Source organism: Artemia franciscana, chromosome 15, assembly GCF_032884065.1.
Source record: "Artemia franciscana chromosome 15, ASM3288406v1, whole genome shotgun sequence".
Taxonomy (NCBI): domain Eukaryota; kingdom Metazoa; phylum Arthropoda; class Branchiopoda; order Anostraca; family Artemiidae; genus Artemia; species Artemia franciscana.
Window position 1 is genome coordinate 29,178,075 of NC_088877.1, and position 23,749 is coordinate 29,201,823.

General features: G+C 36.0%; 1 protein-coding gene across 3 annotated transcripts in view; it reads right to left on the reverse strand.

The window, feature by feature from the left end:
* The window catches only part of LOC136036296 (tetraspanin-5-like), a 53,553-nt gene that overhangs the window by 15,654 nt on the left and 14,150 nt on the right, over positions 1-23,749 (reverse strand). For all 3 annotated transcript variants that reach the window (XM_065718445.1, XM_065718444.1, XM_065718446.1), the window contains exons 3-7: positions 17,820-17,893; positions 16,470-16,544; positions 12,964-13,062; positions 8,585-8,713; positions 7,009-7,059 (exon numbers count right to left, since the gene is read on the reverse strand). In XM_065718445.1, coding sequence (XP_065574517.1) covers positions 7,009-7,059; positions 8,585-8,713; positions 12,964-13,062; positions 16,470-16,544; positions 17,820-17,893 — 428 coding nt within the window. The remainder of the gene's footprint in view (positions 1-7,008; positions 7,060-8,584; positions 8,714-12,963; positions 13,063-16,469; positions 16,545-17,819; positions 17,894-23,749) is intronic.

The following is a 23,749-nucleotide window of genomic DNA, read 5'->3' on the forward strand; positions in this document are numbered from 1 at the left end:
GCCAGTGTGTCTGAACTTGGTCTAATTGAAAAACGTATTTAATTTTCAATTTTTGCCAGTTGTTTGTCTCATGGAAATCAGTTTCGTTTCTCTCACCTCTTTGTTTCATGGAATTATTCAAATTCGCTCCTGAACAGATCCTATGCTGAGGACAACTTAAACAGGGTAGCTATTTGAAGTCACTTCAATTTACCCTATATCTTTTCTACCAAATCACTAAAACCCATTTGAACTTACAAGCAGACGTTTGGGCCCACTACCAATATATGGTACTGCTTTCGTTTGCATGAATGTCTCGACCAAGTAAATTAGAAGGCAGTAAATTATCAATTTAAGAAGGAATAAATGCCAGTAAATTTAATTAGAAAGAAAAAATGAAGCATAAAAGGAAGGTATCACCTTTAAGTGTTTGAAAATAAAATTTCCGATTCCAAAACTTTTAAACAATTCTTGGTAACAAAACTTCAAATATCTTTTTGGAACCTTTTTACCCTCCCCTAATTATCTCTAAAAGTATTACTAAAAATCAATCAAGACATTCTAAACAATACGGAAAAATGCATAAACACACACTCAATAGAACTTTTATAAGGTTATGGAAGCGTTGGACAAGTTGGATATTAATCACGGTTTCGAAGAGCAATCCATCAGATTTAGTCTCTTTCTCTGTCTCTATCTCTATCTCTATCTCTATCTCTGTCTCTCTCTCTGTCTCTCTCTCTGTCACTGTCACTGTCACTGTCACTGTCACTGTCTCTGTCTCTGTCTCTGTCTCTGTCTCTGTCTCTGTCTCTGTCTCTGTCTCTGTCTCTGTCTCTGTCTCTGTCTCTGTCTCTCTCTCTCTCTCTCTCTCTCTCTCTCTCTCTCTCTCTCTCTCTCTCTCTCTCTCTCTCTCTCTCTCTCTCTCTCTCTCTCTCTCTCTCTCTCTCTCTCTCTCTCTCTCAAACTCTCTCAAAATGCATACAAACTTTGGTTGGCAAAGCTCTATTAAAAGAGTGATGTCATGCAGACACCTTGAATAATTTTTAAATGGCTGAAAAAAGTTTTGTTCGCTTCGTCAACCAAAGTATTGCGGGAGCAACAATTTTTTTCCCCGATACCGCTGCAGTTGTTATGCTTGTTAATCCGTCGATCTTTGAATTGATTACATTCTCTTTTTCCCGACACCCAATCAATTGTTTAAAAAGCTCAATTTTTAAACCACACTCCATGCTAAAGACAAAAATAATTACTTCTTACCTTAAAATGCACAACAGGTACCAATAACAGGCACACAAACTAGCAAGGGTGTATCTGGAATTGCTATTTGGAGGGGGTGGGGTATTTTTCAGGATGGGGGGTTACAAAAAACCTTTAAAAAACACGTCAAAAAATATGTTTATATGTATTTTTGTTACGTTTTTACAAGTCGGACAAATATTTCCAGGATGGGAGTTCAAACCCCGTAACCACCTTGGATACGGCCTTACCCCCTACCAGAAATTAGAATCCCACCATCGCCAGAAATGACCCGGATAACACTTAGCTGATTGTTCCCAGGAACATACAACATAAAAGATTGCAATACGAAAATTCCCATCGTCACAGACCATGTATAGTACTCTGAAATAACGTTAAAATCTTGGCGTGATGCTCTGATTATGGAAAGTTTTTAATTTGATGTAGGAGGGATCAAATGATGAAAGTACCATGGGTCCATCTTCAGCATCCATTGATTCAAAATCCTTCCGTGAACCTACTTCAAATCATGCTATACTCCTGATTTAAACCAGGTGCTAACTTCCTAAATTTCTACCAAACGTTTGTGGGAGAGGGTTACTAGGCATAACTTGTGTCATTACCGATGTTTACCTCAATTATTAAGTAGCTAATCACTCGCAGTCACCAAAATAGTGATTCTCGTGAAGGACAATTTATACAAAAGACTGATGATCCTCTTCTTCTTGTTTGGAATTTTATGCAGACGCTTTGGCATGACTTCATCACTGAAATTTGATAACAGGAAAGACTGATGATTTTTCTTTTTCTTCTTGTTTGGATTGATATGGAAACACTTTCGCATAATCTCATTACCAGAAACGAATTCCAAGCACTGCAGTATGTTGCTACAGATGGTTTCAAACTCTGTGCACCTCATTACCAAGCTGAGAGAAAAACTACTATACCGCTACAGTACTATGACTAATGATTGACGAGCATAAGAAAGAATCTGTCTGTTTTGGTTCAAAAGTTGATATCCCGCCATGGGACTAATTCTAATACAATTATCAACAAAAGAGCAAAGAGTAAGCTCTAAATTCTTTAGCAACCTTAGAATACTAACGTTTATGAGGCAATTGTGATTACATTCCTCTGCCTCGGGCCCAAACGCAGAGAAAATTCAAAGACAAACTCAACCAAAATTACAAAGTAAAAATGTCCTGTGGTGGCGCAGTGGATTTAACCTTAGCTTAGTAATATGGGACCCAGAGATCGAATCACGCTGCAGCAATGTACTGCAGGGCCGATGCAGGGACCATAGTAGTCAAGAAGCGTCGTTAATTCTTAAATAATAATAATAACAAAGTAAAAATGGCTAGTAAAAATAGATGGCAGCACACCAGCAGAGCCACGGAGGAGTCACACTCCTTCAGCACTTTTAGATTAGTCCAGCCTTAAGCTGAAGTTAGGGCCTGTCTGCTTGCTTACTAGAACGGAGCTAACCATTCGAAAGCCAAAATATAGCTCGAAAAAACGAAACCTTAGTGGAACTGTTTCAGATTCTCCTCTTCAATGTCAACTACATAATTCCAATTCAGCTCACACACCGTTTGGGCAAGAATTGTGCAAAACTTTCCAAAATGTAATTTCATATTCATCAATCCAGCCCGAGGTCCATATTTTCTAAACAAACCGCAGATGGTGTACCATCAGATTCCTCACAGTAAACCAAAAACAACGGCAAAGGAAAAAAAACAGGTTAAAATCAAAAACCTGCGAAATTATAAAAATAGGGCCAATCTGGCATCAATAATAAGGAATACAGTTTGCATTTTCAAAGGCTTCTAATCTCAATGGGAAAGGCATAGCACATTGACAGCCGATACCAGGGCACCAACTATTTCTGAACCCTTAGTGCAAAAGCAACGATAGAAAAGACATAGTGCCATTAACTAGACCTTAGCTTACCACCATAAGGCATTTATAATTGCCGTTTTCAATTAGCAAGAGTATTTAAGTTATAAACACTTTGTAGAGGGGCTTATGAAAAAAGTACAAATAGCTGCAACTAATGACATCTACTAAATTACTTTTAGAGACCCATTTTAAGCCACACAGAGAAACTTTGTTATTGACAATTCAGCCTCCTTTTCCTAAGCATCATAGGTTACTGAACTTTGACAGACAATTCATATGACCTTCCTCTGAAGAAACATAAAATTTTGTACTGATACAGCAAAGCCTGAAACTAGCGATTAGATCAAGAAGAAGGTATTGCAATCAAACCTAGGAGATCAAGTAGGATACTATGAAACAATGTTAAAAGCTCAAATCAGTACTATAAGCACGAAAAGTTTCCAACTTGATCTACGAGGAACTACAAACTGGAAGGGGCATGACACAAATTGTGAAATTTCATTCTAGATGTTTCCCAATTGCTGATGATGTTGACAAACAATTAACTAATCTAAGCTTATTGGCTAGTGATACTGATCTGGTCTTGGGCCAACTAACACTTTTGAACAGTAAAAAAAAAAAACTTTTAGATTGCAAGGTAGTTAAACCCAATTTCGACTAAAATTTCTAAAAAGAGATCCAATATGAACATCCTTTTTCAGCTATCCAATTATGAAAATGTTCTATTAACTTTACAAATGTATCAAACATAAGTAATCATATCCCTTCTTTGTTAGAGAGATGTGTTAAGTGGGGTTTGGTCATTTAAAAAAACACAAACCGATCATGCGCTGATCTTATATTTACTCTCGGTATGCTCTTAGAAGAAGCAAATGAATGCCAAAATTGATCTTCACAGACTTCTAGCAAAGACTTCGTTTCTGTAGATCACCAATCGGTATGGATGGTGTTCCGATACTATGGCATTCCTGATAAACTTAACCTAGAATTTCAGAAGTCTGAATAGTTTCAGAATACTGCAGGAAGGCAAATGATGGAAGCACCCTATACTTCCGCATCATGACAGGGGTGAAGCAAGGTGTGTGTTATAACCGCCTTTACTTATCCTCATCATTGACTATATTCTCCAGAAATGCGACTGGCATAAAATCCACTAGATAATAATAGATAAGAGTCCTGCAAGCAAAATCTCAAAAACCACGTCAGAGACGCTGCCAAACTTTTTGGCCTAAAGAACAACGCCAACAAAATCTGGCAAAAAAGAATAACAAAACTGGATCTCTGCTCGATGCGAAAACTAGACGATAGAGCAGGTCGTGGATTTCAAATATTTAGAAAGTACAATACACCATACAGGCTCGTGCCAGCGAGAAATCAAACACAGAGTCGGCCAGGCAAATGCATTCTTCACGTAACAGGAACGTTCTCTGGAGATTTTCTAAGGTTCCAAAACCTGGATTTTACACCAACAACTTAAAAAGAAACTCTTCGCGTTCAAAAATATGTGTTCAAGATACATTCTAAATATCCAGTAGACCCAAAAAGTGATGAATACTATTGTACGACAGAAAACATCTCGACCGCTGATAATCGAATTGACCAAATTCTTAAAGTTACAAAATTACAATTACATTCTAATTTAGAAATGTTCCTAAATTACATTCTCGTGAATGTAATTTGCATGCCGAAACCCGACTACCAAAGGTTGTCCTCTAGTGACAGCTATGGGGTAACAGAAGAAGAGGACGCCCCCAAAACACTCTCCGACGCAGCAGACCTCTCAAGTCTCAATACCTTGTTCCATCCCATATGGAAGTACGCTTTGGCGGCTGTAGTGATGAGAGATGACTTGCGACTCTTAGTGGATGTCCTAAGCGCCTCTGGGGCGCAATACCATCTAAGGTTTAAGTTTAGCACAAGTATTGCTGATGGGTCGAAAGGCCCTCGACGGCTTTCGGCTGAAGGTTTTCCAAAACGAACTATGGTCACTAGCTATTTAAATCAGGCACTTTGGAATTTGAGAGGGATTGCATAATTGAAAACAGAAATCATCAACTTTAGAGCATACAGCTGAAAAAAGCGCAAAATTTTTTGGAAGATGGCTACGTGATGTCGAAAAAGATGGTTCCTGAACTGACGAAGCTCAAGGAATCAATTCAAATGATCTTGATCATTGATTTGAAATTTTTCCAATCCGTATCTTCTAACTAGACGAACAAAACAATACTCGTGGGGACTAGTAAACTATATTTATTTCAATTTTTTTAGCCCCAGAACCATAAAATGACTACTCCCAGAGATAATCCCTAAGAATTTACACAGTTTTTTTTTTTTTTTTTTTTTTTTTTTTTTTTTATAGCACAAATTCAGTCAATTTTCACGGTTTGGAGCAGAGTGATATTAGATATTTTAGACTTTTATTACAAATGCCTCAGTCTCAGCTATTTGATACCTGAGATGGAGTAAAAGTAATTGTTATTCATCCAATCTCAAGCAAGGAGCATTGAGCTTCAATGGTACTAAATAAGTGTCATCAACAAAATCTTGCTACGCAGCATTAGTGGCTCCACTCGGCCCCTACCCCGTGAAAAAGAGAATTTTAATCTGATATATGGAAGTGACATTCAATATCAAGCATTTCTCATTGTCCAATTACTAGGGATTTCAAGGACATTTCATTCGCTATTGTCATTGTATTCATTTGTTTTAAAAGCTATTGAGAAATTCTAAATCCTCAATGAAATTTACAAAAAGATGTCTTAGAAATACTAAATTTCAGGAATGAATGTGAAAGACTTTAGGAGGGAAAATCCTTGAGACGACTGACTTCAATGATGTTGAATTTAATTTTTTCGACAATAGCGAAGAAATGCTAAAGATTCTTGATAAAAATGAATGCCGAAGCTAAATGTAAAAGATGTGAAAATGCCTGTCGAATAAGAAAATCAATACAAAAATAACCCGCTAGCAACACATTGGCGACTATCAGGACCATTTTACCACTGTTGCCAAAGAAAAATTTGGCAACATTCATTAATTCGACTACTTTACTATGCGAAATGTAGAAACACATTTCTGTTGCCTGGTATCTGGCAACAGCAACATTAGAAATATTAGAGTTACAAAATCTAAGTACAAGTTTTTCTACCAAAAACTAAATAGTATTCAAATGTAAGCAAAACGGCTTTATTTACCAGGGATTTTCATTTCGTTTTGCCATTTTCTCTCTTAACACACCTAGGTGTTTTAGTATTTTATTACCAAAAATCTATTTAGCTAATTATTTTCCGAAAATGGCTTTCCGTACAAATTCTCTTTGATACTTCAAAGTTAGTAGTAGAGCCTGCTGATCAAAACATTTAGGACTGAGCTCGTGTATCAATTCCTGAAAATATCAAGAAGTTTCATCCACCAAGTCCAACAACTCTCTTTAAAACATCAGAGGATCTGGAAAGCGATTGTTTAACCTAATTTGCTATTATATCTAATTAATTATTAATTTGACATTATACGTAATTTATCCTAATTACGTATTAAGAGAAAAGTTAGATGGCTGATGGTTTTTTAGAATTTCTGTCCCGCTTTACTGTTTATAACATTTAATCTCCGATGAAGATGATAGTCTTGTAACATTGACCCAGGTTTGAAAATTATACGATTTTGAATGCTATCTCTAGTCATATATAAGGAAAAAGGGAAGTAACAGCAAAATGAAAAGGAAAGAACAAAGGAAAAACGGGGAAGAAAGAGCATAAAAATGACAATAGAAGAATGAAAGAAAAAGGAGAAAAACGAAATAGAAAGATATGCAGCAAAGGATAAGGAAATCACAAAAAGATTTTTTTCGAAAAATCAATATAAAAGCACAGAGAGAAAAAGAATATAACTTACATAGTCTTGTTTTCTAACATCGTAGCCACACTGCTTGTTCTTGATAATCTCCTGAAAATAGATGAGGTTGACAAAAATTGCAAGATTTGCAGACTTATCTAGTCATCCTATAAATTCTACCTACACACACGGATGATATAGGGGAATTAATAATTCATAAAATATTTTAAAAAACCCCAATCTTTGGAAGTTGCAAAAGAAAATACATGAAAAGTACTTTTTGTTTGATTAGCTCAACCCCTCTCCCTTCTACCCCAGGAAGGTTGTAGGATGCCCGCACCTGAGACTTGGACCTCTCTATATTTATAAGTGCACCTACTTTATTTTTTAATCAATGTGTTCGAGACAGTTTTGAGACAGTATTTCTTTATTTTGCTTGAATATACTAAACCACTTTGCTAACCTTAATTTTCTTTTAAAGTGCCGAGAAAAATTAAGTTCAAGTTTTTTTATAAACTTATTATTCAATACAAAAATTAATGAAAATAATTTAGACTTAGAGTTGATGCAAAATAATTCAAGGGATATAGATACCCTCTTCCCCCCCCCCAAAAAAAAATCACGAAAATCAAAGTTTTCCCATAAAAATAAATCAGCTTTGAATAGTCACTAGCAAGTCTTTTGAGTTAAACAAAAAGGGTTACAGTTTTTCGATAACAGTTTCAATATACCTTTAACCAACTCAAACAATCACCAAAAATTTTTTGTTGAAGAATAATATTTGTGTTCTTGATCCAGAGACAAATTAAATAAATCGATCCAATTAAATTACACTTTTTCGATAAGATTTGGATAAGTCATATTACGCCGCTACACTTTTAAACTCACTTGCTATTTGCTCAATTTGTTCGATAAATTCCCAATCTATTCGACGAATTAATTGGGATGGAGGAGGAGCGTGTGTAGCTGTGTTGGCCCAAGGTGCCTTTCTGCTGCGGTGAGTTGTTAGTAATAGTAGTATTCGGTAAATTAATGCTACACAAAAGTTTTTTCTTTTCCATCGTTTTAACTTTTTCGATAACCTTAAACGAATTCGAAAGTTAGTTTCAATTTTTTTAAATTGCTTTTCTTATCCTTACATTTTTTCTTCCTTTTTTAAATGTTAGCAAGGATTTACTCCAGGCCTAAACTATCAATAATGACTGCTAATTATTTACATTACTTTCATCGTAAAATGACAGCTGACGATAGGCCTAATTGTAGTCCCCCAAAAAAATGCAACACATAAAAGAGTTACCATCGTAGTACACTTAAATTACTTATAATTTTGTACTACCCGCTATCTCGGAACGAAAATAACAAAAAAATAACTAATTATAATTCCTAAAAATTTAGATCTGGAGCACACCCCAAGTGAGCAAAAACTACTAGCAGGAGCCAAGCCTGCGAATTCCTTGCCATCAGTAAAAGCAATTTCTTCTATAGCGCATATCTTATTTCTGATTTTATAGTAAATGAAACTGTGAAGTAAATTTATGAGCCCAACTTAGGTCAATAAGCACAAAAACTTATAGAAGTTCAATAAGGGCATAATAAACAAGACGAAACTAAGAAAAATATGAATAAGTTTACTTACACCTGGCTGAGGTTTACAACAAGAGAAGGGCACTCCACAGGCCTCCCGGCTACCAACCTCCACTGAGCTGCAGTTGAAATATATATTTCTGTCCCAATCTTTAGGTCCTTCAATACCGCAACACTGAAGCTATAAAAGAGATATGAAATACTAAATGTTGGGTAAAATATGACCTTCACTCGATTTTGTGGGATTTGACTTTTTTCTCCCCCGGAGTGGTATATACATACAGGAGCGTATCGAGGAGTAGGAAGGGCTGAAACATCCTCCTCAGAGCGCTTACGTTCTGCAAAAGCGTTTCATAAATACTATAGAAAAACTTGAGATTTTGATAGTTCCGTCAATTATATTTGTGCGTAAAAGAAATGTAGAAAGATTGTGCGTGTACGATTTTAAAAGAATTATATGAAAAACTGTTATGACTTCAACTGCCCACCCCCTTCTTTATCCTTTTCTCGGGCAGTGCTTTGGGACTTAGCCCTCAGACCAGCCATGGGATACATCCCTAGATACACATATGCATAAGTATATATAAATACTGGCATATTCTAGACTTTTGATTTCATACACATATGTATACATGCAAGCCAACAACCGAGCAACGACTGTTTGCCTAGCTTCGTTAGCTAATCCAACCTTCCCTGGATATCCCCCCAAGTGCTTTATGTACGTCACAGCCTAGCATACACAAAAATCTTCAAGATAGTGAATTAGCTTAGATTAATAGACAAAATTTGCTTCTAAGACGCTCTGAAATTGTAAATACGTTTCTTTTATTTTTACAGTTTAGTCAATCTTATGGTTCTGAGATTATCAAGAAAACCATGACGTAATTCAAATCTGAGCTTTCTTGATTTTTTTTTACCCTTGGTTTTCTTTAGGTGATTCGTATAGTTTACACCAACACTTGTGGTTCCAAAATTGGTCTCCGAAAATTAACGATCTTGGGGAGAATATGATACCTATAGCTTAGCTAGATTAACTGTTTTATTGTGCATAAAGAAACAGAAAAACATATAGATACACACACATAGATCCGATTCAATACATATGCTGTCATAGGAAATTTTTTTTTTTTTTTGTACGTGTTCTTTTTTATTTCGTTTTTGTTACTCCACTTTATCGCAACATTAGAGGGTAAGAAATAAATTATTATTATACGCAAGAAAGATTAGCCAGGAGCCTTGCTCTTCGTTTAGTTACAATGCCACTTCTTGGGATTTTTCACACTGTCCCTCATCTCACTTTACTTACTATAGCTGTTATCTCAGGCTTTTTCCTATGATACACAAGACTTTATTCAACCAAATTAGATATCACAGTTCGAAATATATAGTCCTCATCCAAGGTTTAAAAGTTTAAAAATCAAGAGAGCCTACGTTATCAGAGTCCTTTTCAGTAATCATGTTTTGTTCAATGAAATTTCAATTTTTTTGCTTCACTTTTTGGTATTCGAATTCTAAAAAAAAAATTACAAGATAATTAACAAATAAATATTAACGACCTTTGGATCCACCTGCGGATATAGAGCAAAATCTTAAGGGGAGGGGGTACTGGGCCAAGGGCGTCAATGTGACTCGAGCGCAATGCTAGGTGGGGGTATCGATACCGCTTTCATCGGACCATTTCATTATTGTGAATCTGGGTGGTGCTGATGTAAAACAACCTAGAAAGTAGTCAGACAGAATGTTTCAGGGGGTGATCATGACACTTCCACCTGGTCAAACGGGAACATGTTTGTTAAGATCTATTTGAGTCATGCCTGTAACAACAACCTAGATCACACTTTAAATGTCGTTCGTTATTCATTACAAAAAAAATCACAATCAAAGTAAAATGAAAATTCAACAAAATGAAAGAAAAGACAACACTACAGTACCAGATTCAGTCTCCGAGCTTTTCTGAAGGCAAGCAAAGCAATGACATCTTCTGTTTTTGGCAGTTCCTTTCTGTATATCTGCACAAACAACAGCGCATCCAACCTCTCCCCCGATATTGTGCTTCTCATTGCAGAACACGTCTTGTCGAAATTGGAGCATTTTTTCTGCCTCGCATGTTGATATTGGAAGCACCACAAGGATTGTGAGCAAAAACAAGGATGCTTGGGAAAATCTACTCCTGACATCTGTTGAGAGCCAAAATAGCCGTATTCGGCGTCTCCGTTGCAACATTTGACCAGTAGATTTTCCAGACCTAAAGTTCCATTTTGAAGTCTGTCTCTGTACGACTGAGAAGGTCCTTGTACTTATCGTCACCTGCCTTAAGATGGACCCAAATCTTGCTATGACCAACAGCTGGGATTATGTTGACAGTTTTGCGGCATTGATAAAATGGGAGCCAAATCTTTCTGTGAAATCGAGTAGCATGATATCAAGGGATGGGATGAATGCCGCCATCCTGTACTGACTTTCTAAACCATATACGGTACTCCTGCTCGGTAGACAGATCGAAAGACTATGAGTGGTTAGACAACTTTCATGGCAACATCAATTTTTTCTCCCATATTATCGACTTCCGTATAGAGAGATTTGGTTTCTGCACGGGTTCGCATTTCCTCTAATGTTGCTTTTAAACTGCTTACGAGTCCTAAAGCTCTCACAAAATCACCGTCCTTTTGTTGAAATGACTCCGCTTATTGTTTCACAATAGACCAAAACGAAATCAAGCAGATCAATCCTATCAACGTATCTGATTTCTCAATGCAGGAACGCAGTACACATGCTTTACTGCTGATCTCCCGATCCTGCCAGCCTTCCGTCTCCTGCAGAGCAGAAATAATCAATGAGGAGTCCAAAAACCAACTAAATGGCTCATGCCTCTTTACAAATCTTGAGATATAAAGACCAATGAGGGTCTCAGCTATAGCATTGTCTCACATTAGATGTTTCTTCAGAGGTCATGTTCGTTAGGCACTCGAACTGAAATCAGAGATTATTTCTCGTATGACATCTTGCGTATTCTGTAGAATTGGGACAGAAACCATCTTCGAGCACAAAAGATTGATGGCATGGCTCACATAGTGAAAGTAATCAGCTAGTCAGCTTTCACGTTTAATTTCACCAGCAGCGCCATTTTCCAAGCCCCATTCCATTAACTTAATTGCCCTTTAGTACACTCAAAAGGATTAAGTCATGGCAGACAATGTGTGACTCCAGGTTGAGTGGGCTAGAATAATGAGTGGAAGTTCTAGATCGATTCTTCAGAATTTATTCTCGTTTAGCTTCTTTTTCTTTAATAAGTAACTGAAACTAAACGACCTAATATTAAATGAAAACTGGAAAATTTGAAGGCAGATGTTGCGATATTTTATTTCCCCCCTCCCACGTTATTTTCAAACTGCTTTTCTCTTTTGCACCCTTTTAGCATTTCTTTTTGGTTTTGTTTTCTCTGTCCCAAAACTTCAAAATTTTTCAGACATCAAACGGGAAATGAGGCCTACTGAGAGACATTTTCATCTTTTAAAATTCGCGAGAAATGCCAAGACGGACGAACTTGCAAAGTCTTTGAAGGAAAAGGATAAAACAAATTTAATTTCTCAGAATAATACAGCAAGGCGAGCAAATCTTATTTGACAAGAGAGATCGCCTATTGTCTCTGGAAATCCAATAAAAATTAATAAGTTGTTATTTTAATATACTTATTTTATTTATTTTGAATGCAAAATTTTCACGCTAGCGCAGGGAATTGATTTCTGCTTGGTAATATGCAGCCCGGGGTTCAACCTCGGCTGCAGGTTGGGCGACAAGCTCGCTACCTATCCTTTCGAAGAAAACCTGACAATTGAAAAGCCGGCAACTATTAATGCACAATACGTTATCAATATTTCTGGAGAATTAGTATAAATTTACCCTTTTTTCTCTCGTATGGGCTGTTACATTATTCTATTTAATATTTGGACTTGATATATCGCAAATTAGCCTTCACTCACCTCTTCTATTGCTATTGTGTAGATTTTTGGCTATTTTTCCTTTCTATCAGACAATCATACGAATTTACGATCAAATTAGAATGTACGTTTGTTGTAGTTTCAATCAAGGAAGTTGTTATTTTTTTTCGGGCTCGCGTTCTAGCCTGATCTTTGAATGTTATTATTTTGTTTTCTAGATCATTTTTTTTGTTAGATCTTGACCATCAACTTGTAATTTTAGACACTTTTATCACAAACAAGTGGCTTACGCACCTAGCTAGTGCCCCAAATATTGTGGAAAGTTCTAGTGTCGATAAATTATCCAAAAAAAAATATTTGTAACTGTCATCTTTGTTCCTTACTTGGCTTCAATACATGTAATTCTTCCGTTCTAGCACAACATAATTAACAGAATTATTATTAATATAATTTAGCTTTCAAATTATAATTCAATTGTTCAATATTAACTCACCCATGAATCTTGAATCCAGTCAATTAAGTTTTGCTGATCTGGATCGTCACGGTAGTGTACAATGAAAGCCTGGAAACCATTAGTTGCTTGGCTTTTTATCTAAAAAAGGTAATATTATTATAATCACTGTTAATGAATAGATATTGTTGCATACAGTTTAGTAGATATTCATTTAAATGAGTACCATAACAAAAAGATAGAATATGCTAACTGTGCTCAACAGCCTCAAACTCATTTTTCAAATATGTTTCTGCCTGTATTTGCATTAGGAGGGAATCGGCTAGTACAAAACCAACTAACCATTCTCTTTTTTTCGCATCAAACTTACACTCGAAAAATGTTCTAATAATACAATTTATAACATGTTCTTTGATTATTTAAAAGGCAAATGAAAAATACAAAACTAATATAACTATGAAATACAAATATGTTTTATAATTCCAAAAACTTGTCTGTGTTCTTTGTTTTGTTTTTGTTTTTTCAAAAAGACCTTTCCGCAATTTCAGACTAACACCTTAATCGAAAAAGACCTTCAACAAGAATAAAGAACGGTAACATTACTTTATAATTTAGTTTTAAAAAAACTAAAATTATGAGACAATGAAAAGTGAGGCTAAGCATACTAATCCATCAAAAAAACAAGCACAAACATTGAAGCAAATTATCACAACTACTATTGCTAACAACTAACTGCATCATCAACGCGTCTGAGACCAACGTATCAGCACACAGCTCTTCTTCAACCCAACCCATCCAAAGATTCTCCTTTAATCCCCTGCCACAGTTTTCCGATTTCCTTTAAATGTTTCTTTATAGCCACTTCCCGCTCCGTTCGGGGGGATTTCTTTTGGGCCAGGGTGGATGACCAAAATCTTGGAAATCTGTCATCCTTCACCCGTCAAATATGCCCTAAACATCACGAGCAATACTCGTAACTTGATCCCAAATTGGGATCAAACTACATTTGCGTACTGCACTCTGCTCAGAAAGGGTGGCGTTTGGTGCCACGCCGCTTTATTCCTGAAATTACTGGAAAATGTATCTTTTCTGGAAATGTACAGTGTGTCTTCCTCTTTTTTTTAGCGCCCATCTTTCTCATATTATTGCATATAGGTGTTAGAGGTCTAATTATTACAAGATTCTTAAATATAAACAAGAGCTAAGAGCTCATATGGCACTTGTGACGAGGCCGGAAGAGCCAAGAGCTCATATGGTATGAGCTCTAGCAAAATTCTGAGAATCAATAGATTGATTTAAAATGACAATCAGAGGCTTAATGCCGGTCGGGATTTAAAAAAAGAGCTCTGAGTCACAAGATCCTTCTAAATATCAAAATTCATTAAGATAACATCACCCACTCGTAAGTTACAAATACCTCATTTTTTCTAATTTTTCCTCTCCTTCAGCCCCCCAGATGGTCGAATCGGGGAAAACAACTTCATCAAGTCAATTTGTGCAGCTCCCTGACACGCCAACCAATTTTCATCGTCCTTGCACGTCCAGAAGCACCAAACTCGCCAAAGCACTGAACCTCACCCCCTAACTCCCACACAGAGAGCGGATCCAGTACAGTTAAGTCAATCACGTATATACGACATTTGCTTATTCTACCCACCAAGTTTCGTCCCGATTTCTCCACTCTAAGCGTTTTCCAAGATTTCCGGTTTCCCCCTCCAACCCCCCCCCCCCCCCAATGTTAAAAGATCTGGTCGGGATTTGAGATAAGAGCTCTGAGACACGAGTTCCTTCCAAATATCAAATTTCATTAAGATCCGATCACCCGTTCTTAAGTTAAAAATGCCCCAATTTTTCTAATTTTTCCAATTAACACCCCCCCCCCCCCAGCTCCCCCAAAGAGAACGGATCCATTCCAATTATGTCAATCCCGTATCAAAACTTGTGCTTATTCTTCCCATCAAGTTTCATCCCGATCTCTCCACTCTAAGAGTTTTCCAAGATTTCCGGTTTCCAAGATTTCTGTTTATCCCTCCACCCCCCTATGTCCCCAAATCCGATTCGAACTGAAAATGGAGCATCTGAGACATAAGATCCTGTAAGATCCGATCACCCATTCGTAAGATAAAGATACCTCAATTTTCACATTTTCCAAGAATTCCGGTTTCCCCCTCTAACTCCACCCAATGTCACCGGATCTCGTCGAGATTTAAAATGAGAGCTCTAAAACACAAGATCTCTCTAAATATCAAATTTCAATAAGATCTGATCACCCGTTCGTAAGTTAAAAATACCTCATTTTTTCGAATTTTTCCAAATTACTCCCCCCCCCCTCAACTCCACCAAGGAGAGCGGATCCGGTCTCGTTATGTCAGTCACATATCTTGGACTTGTGCTTATTCTTCCCACAAAGTTTAATCCTGATCTCTCCGCTTTAAGCGTTTTCCAAGATTTCCGCCCCCCCCCCAATGACGCTGGATCCGGTTGGGATTTAAAATAAGAGATCTAAGTTACTAGGTTCTTCTAAATATAAAATTTCATTAAGATCTGATCACTCCTTCTTAAGTTAAAAATACCAATTTTTTTCTAATTTTTCACAATTAACCCCCCCCCCCTACTCCCCCAAATAGAGCGGATCCATTCCGGTTATATCAATCACGTATCTAGGACTTCTGCTTATTTTTCCCATCAAGTTTCGTCCCGGTCCCTCCACTCTAAGCGTTTTTCAAGATTTTAGCCCCTCCCCTACTCCCCCAATGCCATTGGATCCAGTCAGGATTTAAAATAAGAGCTCAGAGACATGATATCCTTCTAAATATCAAATTTCATTAAGATCCGATCACTCTTTCGTAAGTTAAAAATACCTCATTTTTTCTGATTTTTCCGATTTAACCGTCCCCCCCCCCCACCCCCAGATGGACGAGTCGGGGAAACAAGAATTTCTAGTTTAATCTGGTCTGGTTTCTGATACTCCTGTCAAATTTCATCGTCCTAGATTACCTGGAAGTGCCTAAACTAGCAAAAACAGGACAGGCAGACCAACAGACCGACCGACAGAATTTGCGACCGCTGTATGTCACTTGGTAGATACCAAGAGCCATAAAAAAAGAATATAATCATGTCAAAAAGAAAAAAAAAGCGCTGCAACTAAACACAAAACAAAAGAAAAAAATATCACAAAATAACTGTTAACATATCAAGAAATCACCAAGAAAGGATGGTAAGCCTCTGTCATAAAATAGAGAAACAAGTTTATTTTGGGTTTATACTTCTTACGTAACGTTAACGTTATTCGTTTATTTTAATAGACGTTACTTCGATTCGTAAAAGACTGTAAAGAATTTAAATAAACAACGACTCTATGTTGTAGTTAGAAATACCCACACAAACAAAATGTTGCACCGACAACCATTTTTTCCCGTAACCCATTTTAAATCATAGCAGCAAAATACAAGACAGAAAGAAAGAAAGATAAACAGAGAGAGAGATAGATACAGAGAGAGAGAGAATAATTTCCTTTATGCACTAAGTTCATTCTCAGAAGTACTTACCCAGTCTTTAAAAATGAAACCAAGAATTCCAGCAGTCATTTCTAGAAGCAGCAGAATTGCCAGGAAAATAGCGTACTAAAACAATAATACAGTCAGTTTTTATAACACAATATACGAATATGTATGTACGGCTAAATAGAATGTAGGCGAAATATATTTAAAGAAATATTTACCCAAATTTTAGCAATTTAAAGCGCGGAACAAATGCTATATTCTGAGCTAAAACGGTTTATTACCCACAAACTTTTTACTTGGAAATCGTGTCCAGGTCGATGGTCATTTTTAATTTCCCTTCTGCTCTCTGTTCTACAATAATCATGATTAAATAAAATGCTTACTGCGGATTATAAGCACATCAAATTTCATTTCATGTTCCCAAGATTCTTTCAGAAATATACGTCGCGTGCTTCACAAATTTAAGATAAATTCCAGAGAAACGTCAATTCTTCAATGTAAAAAAAGTAAAAAAAAATACATAAAAATAACAGCTTATCTTTCGCATGTGCGTGGATTGCAAACGGAGGAAGCGAAGAAAACGCTGGATCTGTCTAGCTATGAAAACGAAACCAAAGACCTTCCCTAAAGATAGGTCATCAGCATGCGAGTTTGCAGACTTGGGTCCTCCTCCCTCCCCCCCAAAATTTTTTTTATAAAGATCCTTATAAATTTGTACCGCAACATCCAATATTTCCACTGTAATTCGATTGTTTTCCACAATTTCTAACTTATACCGGAGAGCGGGATTGCAGCGGGAAAAATATCCGTTGTTGTTACCAAATATGGTTGTATAATAGAAGGACATCCTATAAGAGCACCATCTACGTAAATTTACGTGCATTGTTAGATGGGAAAAATAAAGGTAGCGACAATTCTTTAAACAACTCGAGGCACAATAATATTTTGAAAATCAACATACAATTTCTCAAAATTAATAAAAGCTGTCCTAATATCTGAACGATAAAAATGTATAAAATGCAGTAACCATGGTGAACATTAAAGAATTTGGATCAAAGCTACAGAATCATAAACACATGCTAACGACCTTATTCTGGTACTATTTTAGGTTTTATGCAAATTTTGACAAGACAATTCGATAATCTTGCTACACAGAAAAACTGTCAATTTTAAAATCCATACTAAAATCTGGTAATATGAATATTAATGCTACCCTAATTCCCAAAATCAAACTGTCAGCGAAAATCTAAATTTCAGAACCCGTTAGTCTGTTTTACAATCCGACATTCAATCAAAATACACTGTAGTTAAAAACACCTCAATATTCTGTATATCCTAGAAACTATTCATAGCAAGCGCCAGGTTGTAAATAGTGCATACATTATCAAAACTTACTGAGGCTAGCAGGCATGTGTTTTCCCTTAGTGCTCCGACGCAGCCTGTGAAACCGATAATAAACGTGACTGCTCCTAAAAAAGAGAAAGTAAAATAAAAGATTTTTCACTAGATGAAAACTAGATGGGGCACCCCCACATCCCTTTCAGGACGTTCGATCATGCATTCATTCGATCTACATGATTCTTGCAAGTACACAGGCATTCATTTTGCAGGGAGGGGAAGGGATTAAAAATTTAAAAAGAGGAGTAGAATATTTAGAAAATATAGAAGCATGTGGCTCAAATTACAAAAGTCTTACGATTTTTCTATTTATTACAATACTTTTTATTTTCAAAATTTAATGAATTCTAAAAACAGCATTTAATTGCTTTACTAACAACTTAATTAAAACTGACTCCGATTGATGGACACCAACAATCTTGCCTCTTAAAAAAAAAAGAAAAAAAATCTGGTTCATAAGTGAGAATTTGTAGTGACTACCTCCTCCTCATTGGCTAACAAAATTATGCAACCAACCAAGCAAATCTCTGATTCATTTTTTAGAAGGACCCTCAATTACCACCATTAGAACTAGTTCACAGACCTCATTGCAGTGACATTTTAAGACCAAATTCAAAACTGTTGATCAGTCAAGTGTACTTTTTCGTAAAATTTTAGTTGAAAAGAGGATGGGCTTGTTATGCTGCCTCATAATATATACAATTAATGTCACTTATCAAGAGTAATCTTTTGATAAGTAAAATGCTCTAAAAGTGGTCACATGCAAGGCCTTATCCAAGGGGCGGGTGGGTAATCCCCTCCAATATTGTTGCTGGACTCATAAGAAGTATCAGAAATGCATATAAACCAATTTCTTTTACTTATTTTACTTTCTTTTACTATCTTTTACTTTCAGCTGGTTCGTGTTGGAGTAATGAGGCTCCTGCAGTTTGTCCGACACTCAACTCCCTGCATGAATCTTTACGACTTATACGTAAAAATTTTGAAAATTAAAGATAATTCTTTACTCCTTAAAAGCAAAAGTATAGAAATTCCGCAACCAAAAAAAAAACTCCCATATAACCTATTACGTTTTTTGTTTAACAAATTCAAATAACTTTTTTCCTTTTTCATTAAGAAATTATCAAAACAATGAAAAGAAATGGAAGTCAAATCACTTAAATCACAACTGTTATTTGCAATTTCATGGCCAAGAAGAATAACATTGGACAATAATAACGATGATTAGCCTTAATTGCAATTTTAGCGAGACTGATTGAAGATAACCCAGTTTTCTTCTAGACTTACTAATTTACTTTGAGATGAGAGTTCCGAACTGCCAAAAATCATGGTAATTTCACGCACTGAGAGAAGATTATATCTTACTCTGTCAAAACAATCTTAGTGTTTACACTTAACTTAAGAACATACGATGCCACGAAGGATCAGCCTCTCTTGTCAAGAAAAAGTTTTTTAATTTGTGGTGCCGGACTATTTACAACAGATTCCGCAGTCTTACCATAACGTGTAGAGCTTGGATTAGAGATACGAAAAAAAACGACAGGAAACCAAAATCCAACAACTACTTTCCTGGACATCAAACTATGCAACTTCCGCCGTTTTGTACCAGAGATAGAGATGTCTCGGAAAGTCTGATTTTTTTTTTTCAATTAAATGGAGCAGCTTTCTTTTTAAAATTCACGAAAGAGAAATCCCTTAAGATGTTACAGCACACCTGCTCGGATAATTCAGAAATAAGATCGAAGTCCCTCAAGAACGTATTTTCTCTTAGGGGGGGGGGGTACAAAAATAAACTTTTGAAACGCCTCAAGAATTTATTTATATTCATTTTTGTTACGTCTTTACGAGTCAGGCAAACATTTTGAGGGACCCCTACCCCCTCCCCTGGATACGGCCTTGAAATGATTATCATTTGAGTTATTTGGCTGCTTTGGGAGTTCCCTGTGCTGCAGTGACACCAGCTTTTATTGACGAACTAGCTGACAAAAGAGAAGTTAAATTTAATTGTTTTTAGTCAAAACACAAATTCTCGACAGCTTTCAATGATGGCTAGTCCCCTGGGAGAATTTGCGAATTAGTCTTAAATCTTTGAGACAACTTGCTGACGCTGTGGCTCGCAAAATGATTTTAAGGTATCGTGTCACCTGAAAACTAACTTAGAACCTACGCGTATTCCTGAGAGGGTAATTACTTATTGCCTCGTTTTAAAAATCAAGAAATTATGAAATTGAGTTTATATTTGATCGGGTGGTTTCCCCGAAAGACCTCATCTCATCTTGACATGGCGAATCCAATGGTACAGTGAAAATTGCCCTTTCTGTTATAGTGGAGATACAGCCTAGTATCTATGGAATTACAAACATATTTCACCGGTTTACCACGGGCAAAAACTATATAATCATAAAATCTTTACTATAAATCAATGGTTTTAATTGGGGTGGGGAGATGGAGGCATTTGTCTTCTCCCCTGGGTTTGGAAAACACCTTTTGTGGATTTCTGGCATTTTCATTGAAAAAATCGAAAAAAAAATTCGCGATCAGTTAATTCAATTCCCGCTAGATTTTCAAAGAATAACTTTTGCCCCCACCCCTGCCCAAATTCTCTTATTGTGACGTTACTGTTTATAATTACAAACCTTGTATTTGCACCCAACAGAAAACGGATTGGCGAGGAAGGGAAGAAAACAGAGTTCAGAAAACATATTGACGAAATGCTGTATCTTCATCTATTTCTTCCACTAAAAAAACTATTTTTTGTGACTTTTTTCCAAAATTAAAAAATGCGGATCCTAGGTTTTTACAGGGGACGGCCGGGTTTATCTTTGAACCATGTTAGGTTGATCTGGTATACATAATATCAATCGTTTCTTAGAATAAAATATGGGTGCTACATTAAAAAAAAAGGTAAGAATAATATTTTTTTAAATATTTCACAATAAAAGAATCAACTTTTTTTTTGCTTGACTCAGGGAGAAAACCTTTAGGGACACAAAAGACCAAAGAACTCCAATACTTGGCAGAACGATCTAGACACTTCCAACGAAAATAGTAATTTACATCACACTGTAGAAAGTTTGGTAGTACATTTTGTACATTGTATCATTTTATCTAAAGATTAAATTGAAAAAAAAACAAGTTTTTTTAAATGAAACTAAGGAGCGACATTAAAACTTAAAACGGACAGAAATTACATATATGAAAGGGGCTTTTCCTTCTCACCACCCGCTCTTTACGCTAAAGTTTGACTCTTTCTCTTAACTCTACATTTTAAAACAGTAAAAAACTTTAGTGTAAAGAGCGGGGGGTTGAGAAGGAAAAGCCCCTTTAATATACGGAGTAATTTCTGTTCGTTTTAAGTTTTAATGTCGCTCCTTACTTTCATTAAAAAAAACTTGTTTTTTTTATTTAATTTCTGAACGTTTTTGAATCAATGCATGTTTTGATTTTGGCTCTCCGCAGAAGAATAATTACAACGAACTTTGTATATTTTTTTTTTCTGCTAAATTACTTTCTCACAATTTTGATCGAATGATTTTGAGAAAAGAAGAGCGGGGGAGGAAGCCTAGTTGCCCTCCAATTTTCGGTTAATTAAAAAGGCAACTAGAACTTTTAATTTTTTACGAATCTTTTTATAAGTAAAAGATATATGTAATTTAAAAATTAGCTTACGTAAAGAACTTTTGTATTCTCATGTTTTTATTACATATATGAGGGGGTCACCCCCTCGTCAGTACCTCGCTCTTTACACTAAAGCTTAAATTTTGTCCCAATTCATTAAGAATGACCCCTGAATCACAAAAGCCGCAGAATAAATAGTTGAAATTACTAAAAATACTTTAGCGTAAAGAGCGAGGTATTAGGAAGAGGTGAGCCCCTCATATGGGTAATAATTTCAGTTCGTTTTAAGTTTTAATGCTGCTGCTTACTTCCAGCTTTAAAAAAACCTTTTTCATATTTATTTTTTCATTGTTTTTTTTATGTAATGCTAGCAAATCCTGCGCTCCCTTCATGGAAATTTTCTTCCCCCATGACAAATTCCTCGATGGAAGTTCCCCCAGCATATCCCCCTCTTCTCAACCCCTGCCTCCAACCAAAAAATCCTCCTGAAAACGCCTATACACTTCCCAATAACCATTACTATATGTAAGCACTGGTCAAAGTTTTGAACTTGTAACCCCTCCCACGGGGACTGTGGGGGAGTAAGTCGTCCCCAAAGACATAGTTTTAAGGTTTTTCGACTATGCTGAATAAAATGGCTATCTCAGAATTTTGATCTGTTGACTTTGGGAAAATAATTAGCGTGGGAGGGGGCCTAGGTGCCCTCCAATTTTTTGGTCACTTAAAAAGGGCACTAGAACTTTTCATTTCCGTTAGAATGAGCCCTCTCGCAACATTCTAGGACAACTGGGTCGATACGATAACCCCTGGAAAAAAAAAAACAAACAAATAAACACGCATCCGTGATCTGCCTTCTGGCAAAAAATACAAAATTCCACATTTTTGTAGATAGGAGCTTGAAACTTCTACAGTAGGGTTCTCTGATACGCTGAATCTGATGGTGTGATTTTCGTTAAGATTCTACGACTTTTAGGGGGTGTTTCCCCCTATTTTCTAAAATAACGCAAATTTTCTCAGGCTCGTAACTTCTGATGGGTAAGACTAAACTTGATGAAACTTATATATTTAAAATCAGCATTAAAATGCGATTCTTTTGATGTAGCTATTGGTACCAAAATTCCATTTTTTTTAGAGTTTTGGTTACTATTGAGCCGGGTCGCTCCTTACTACAGTTCGTTACCACGAACTGTTTGAAACTTTCAGAGTTGAGCATAACTTGCTTTGCTGCTATGACACTGGGAATTTATTTAAATCCAGTCACTGGTCAAATTAGGTCTGGCACTGGTCCTCTGGGTCTAGTCCTTCTGCGGTCAACCTCGAAGTTACATGGTTTATTTATTGCAGGGTTCATGTAAATACTCTGCCTCTATACTTTTATAAAATTTTGACAGAAATATGAAATAAATTGGATGACGTATAAAAAATGTTTTTGAAATTAAATTGCTCAATGTTCCTGTTGAATTTTCAATAAGTGATTGAAATTTCTTTTAACATTTTACTAGTAATACCTTCAATTTTTCAATACAAACAAGAACTATTGTTCGATAGGGTTTAAATTTCAGCTATAAACTAAGGTTACCAGACATTAAACTAAGCAGAAACGTTAAGTTTCTGAGATTTGAATGTTTTTCGTTGGAAAAATCACATAATAAATGAGGTTTAAATTATATTTGAAGACCTAAAGGTGTAATAAAAAGTTGATCTGATTTCTAATAATAAAATCAATTAAAATTTAAACATATACAAAATAGAAAGCCAACTGTCTTCAACAACATCCAACAAATGAATCTACTAGATTAAAACTGTGGTTTTTGGTATTGTTATGAGCTATCCAGTTTGAAGCAAATTGAATTTGTTTCAAACCGTTCCTGCTAATGAACAACAAAGAGCGACCTTTCAATGATGCTCAAACAAAAAACCATGTATGTTTAATAACAATATATACAGCATATCAACAGAATGTACTTTTTATAGGATTCCTCACGCGTTACATTCATCAAGTTTAACGTCATGTATCACCAGTTATTACCAAAAGAGAAGTTACATTATTTAGAAAAAGATGGAAAACACTTCCCATAAAGTGTGCAATCCTGATAAAATTACATCAATAAACTTTACATGTCTGAGAACCCTAGAGTGGAGGTTTCAAAACCATATCTTCAAAAATATGAGATTTCACGTTTTTCCAAAATGGTTTGGTCATTGATGCATGCTTATTTGTTTATTCTTTGCTTGTTTTTTTTATAGACAGCCATATCAAACCAGTGGTTGTCGAATATTAAATCAAAGCTCATATGTGCCCTTTTTAG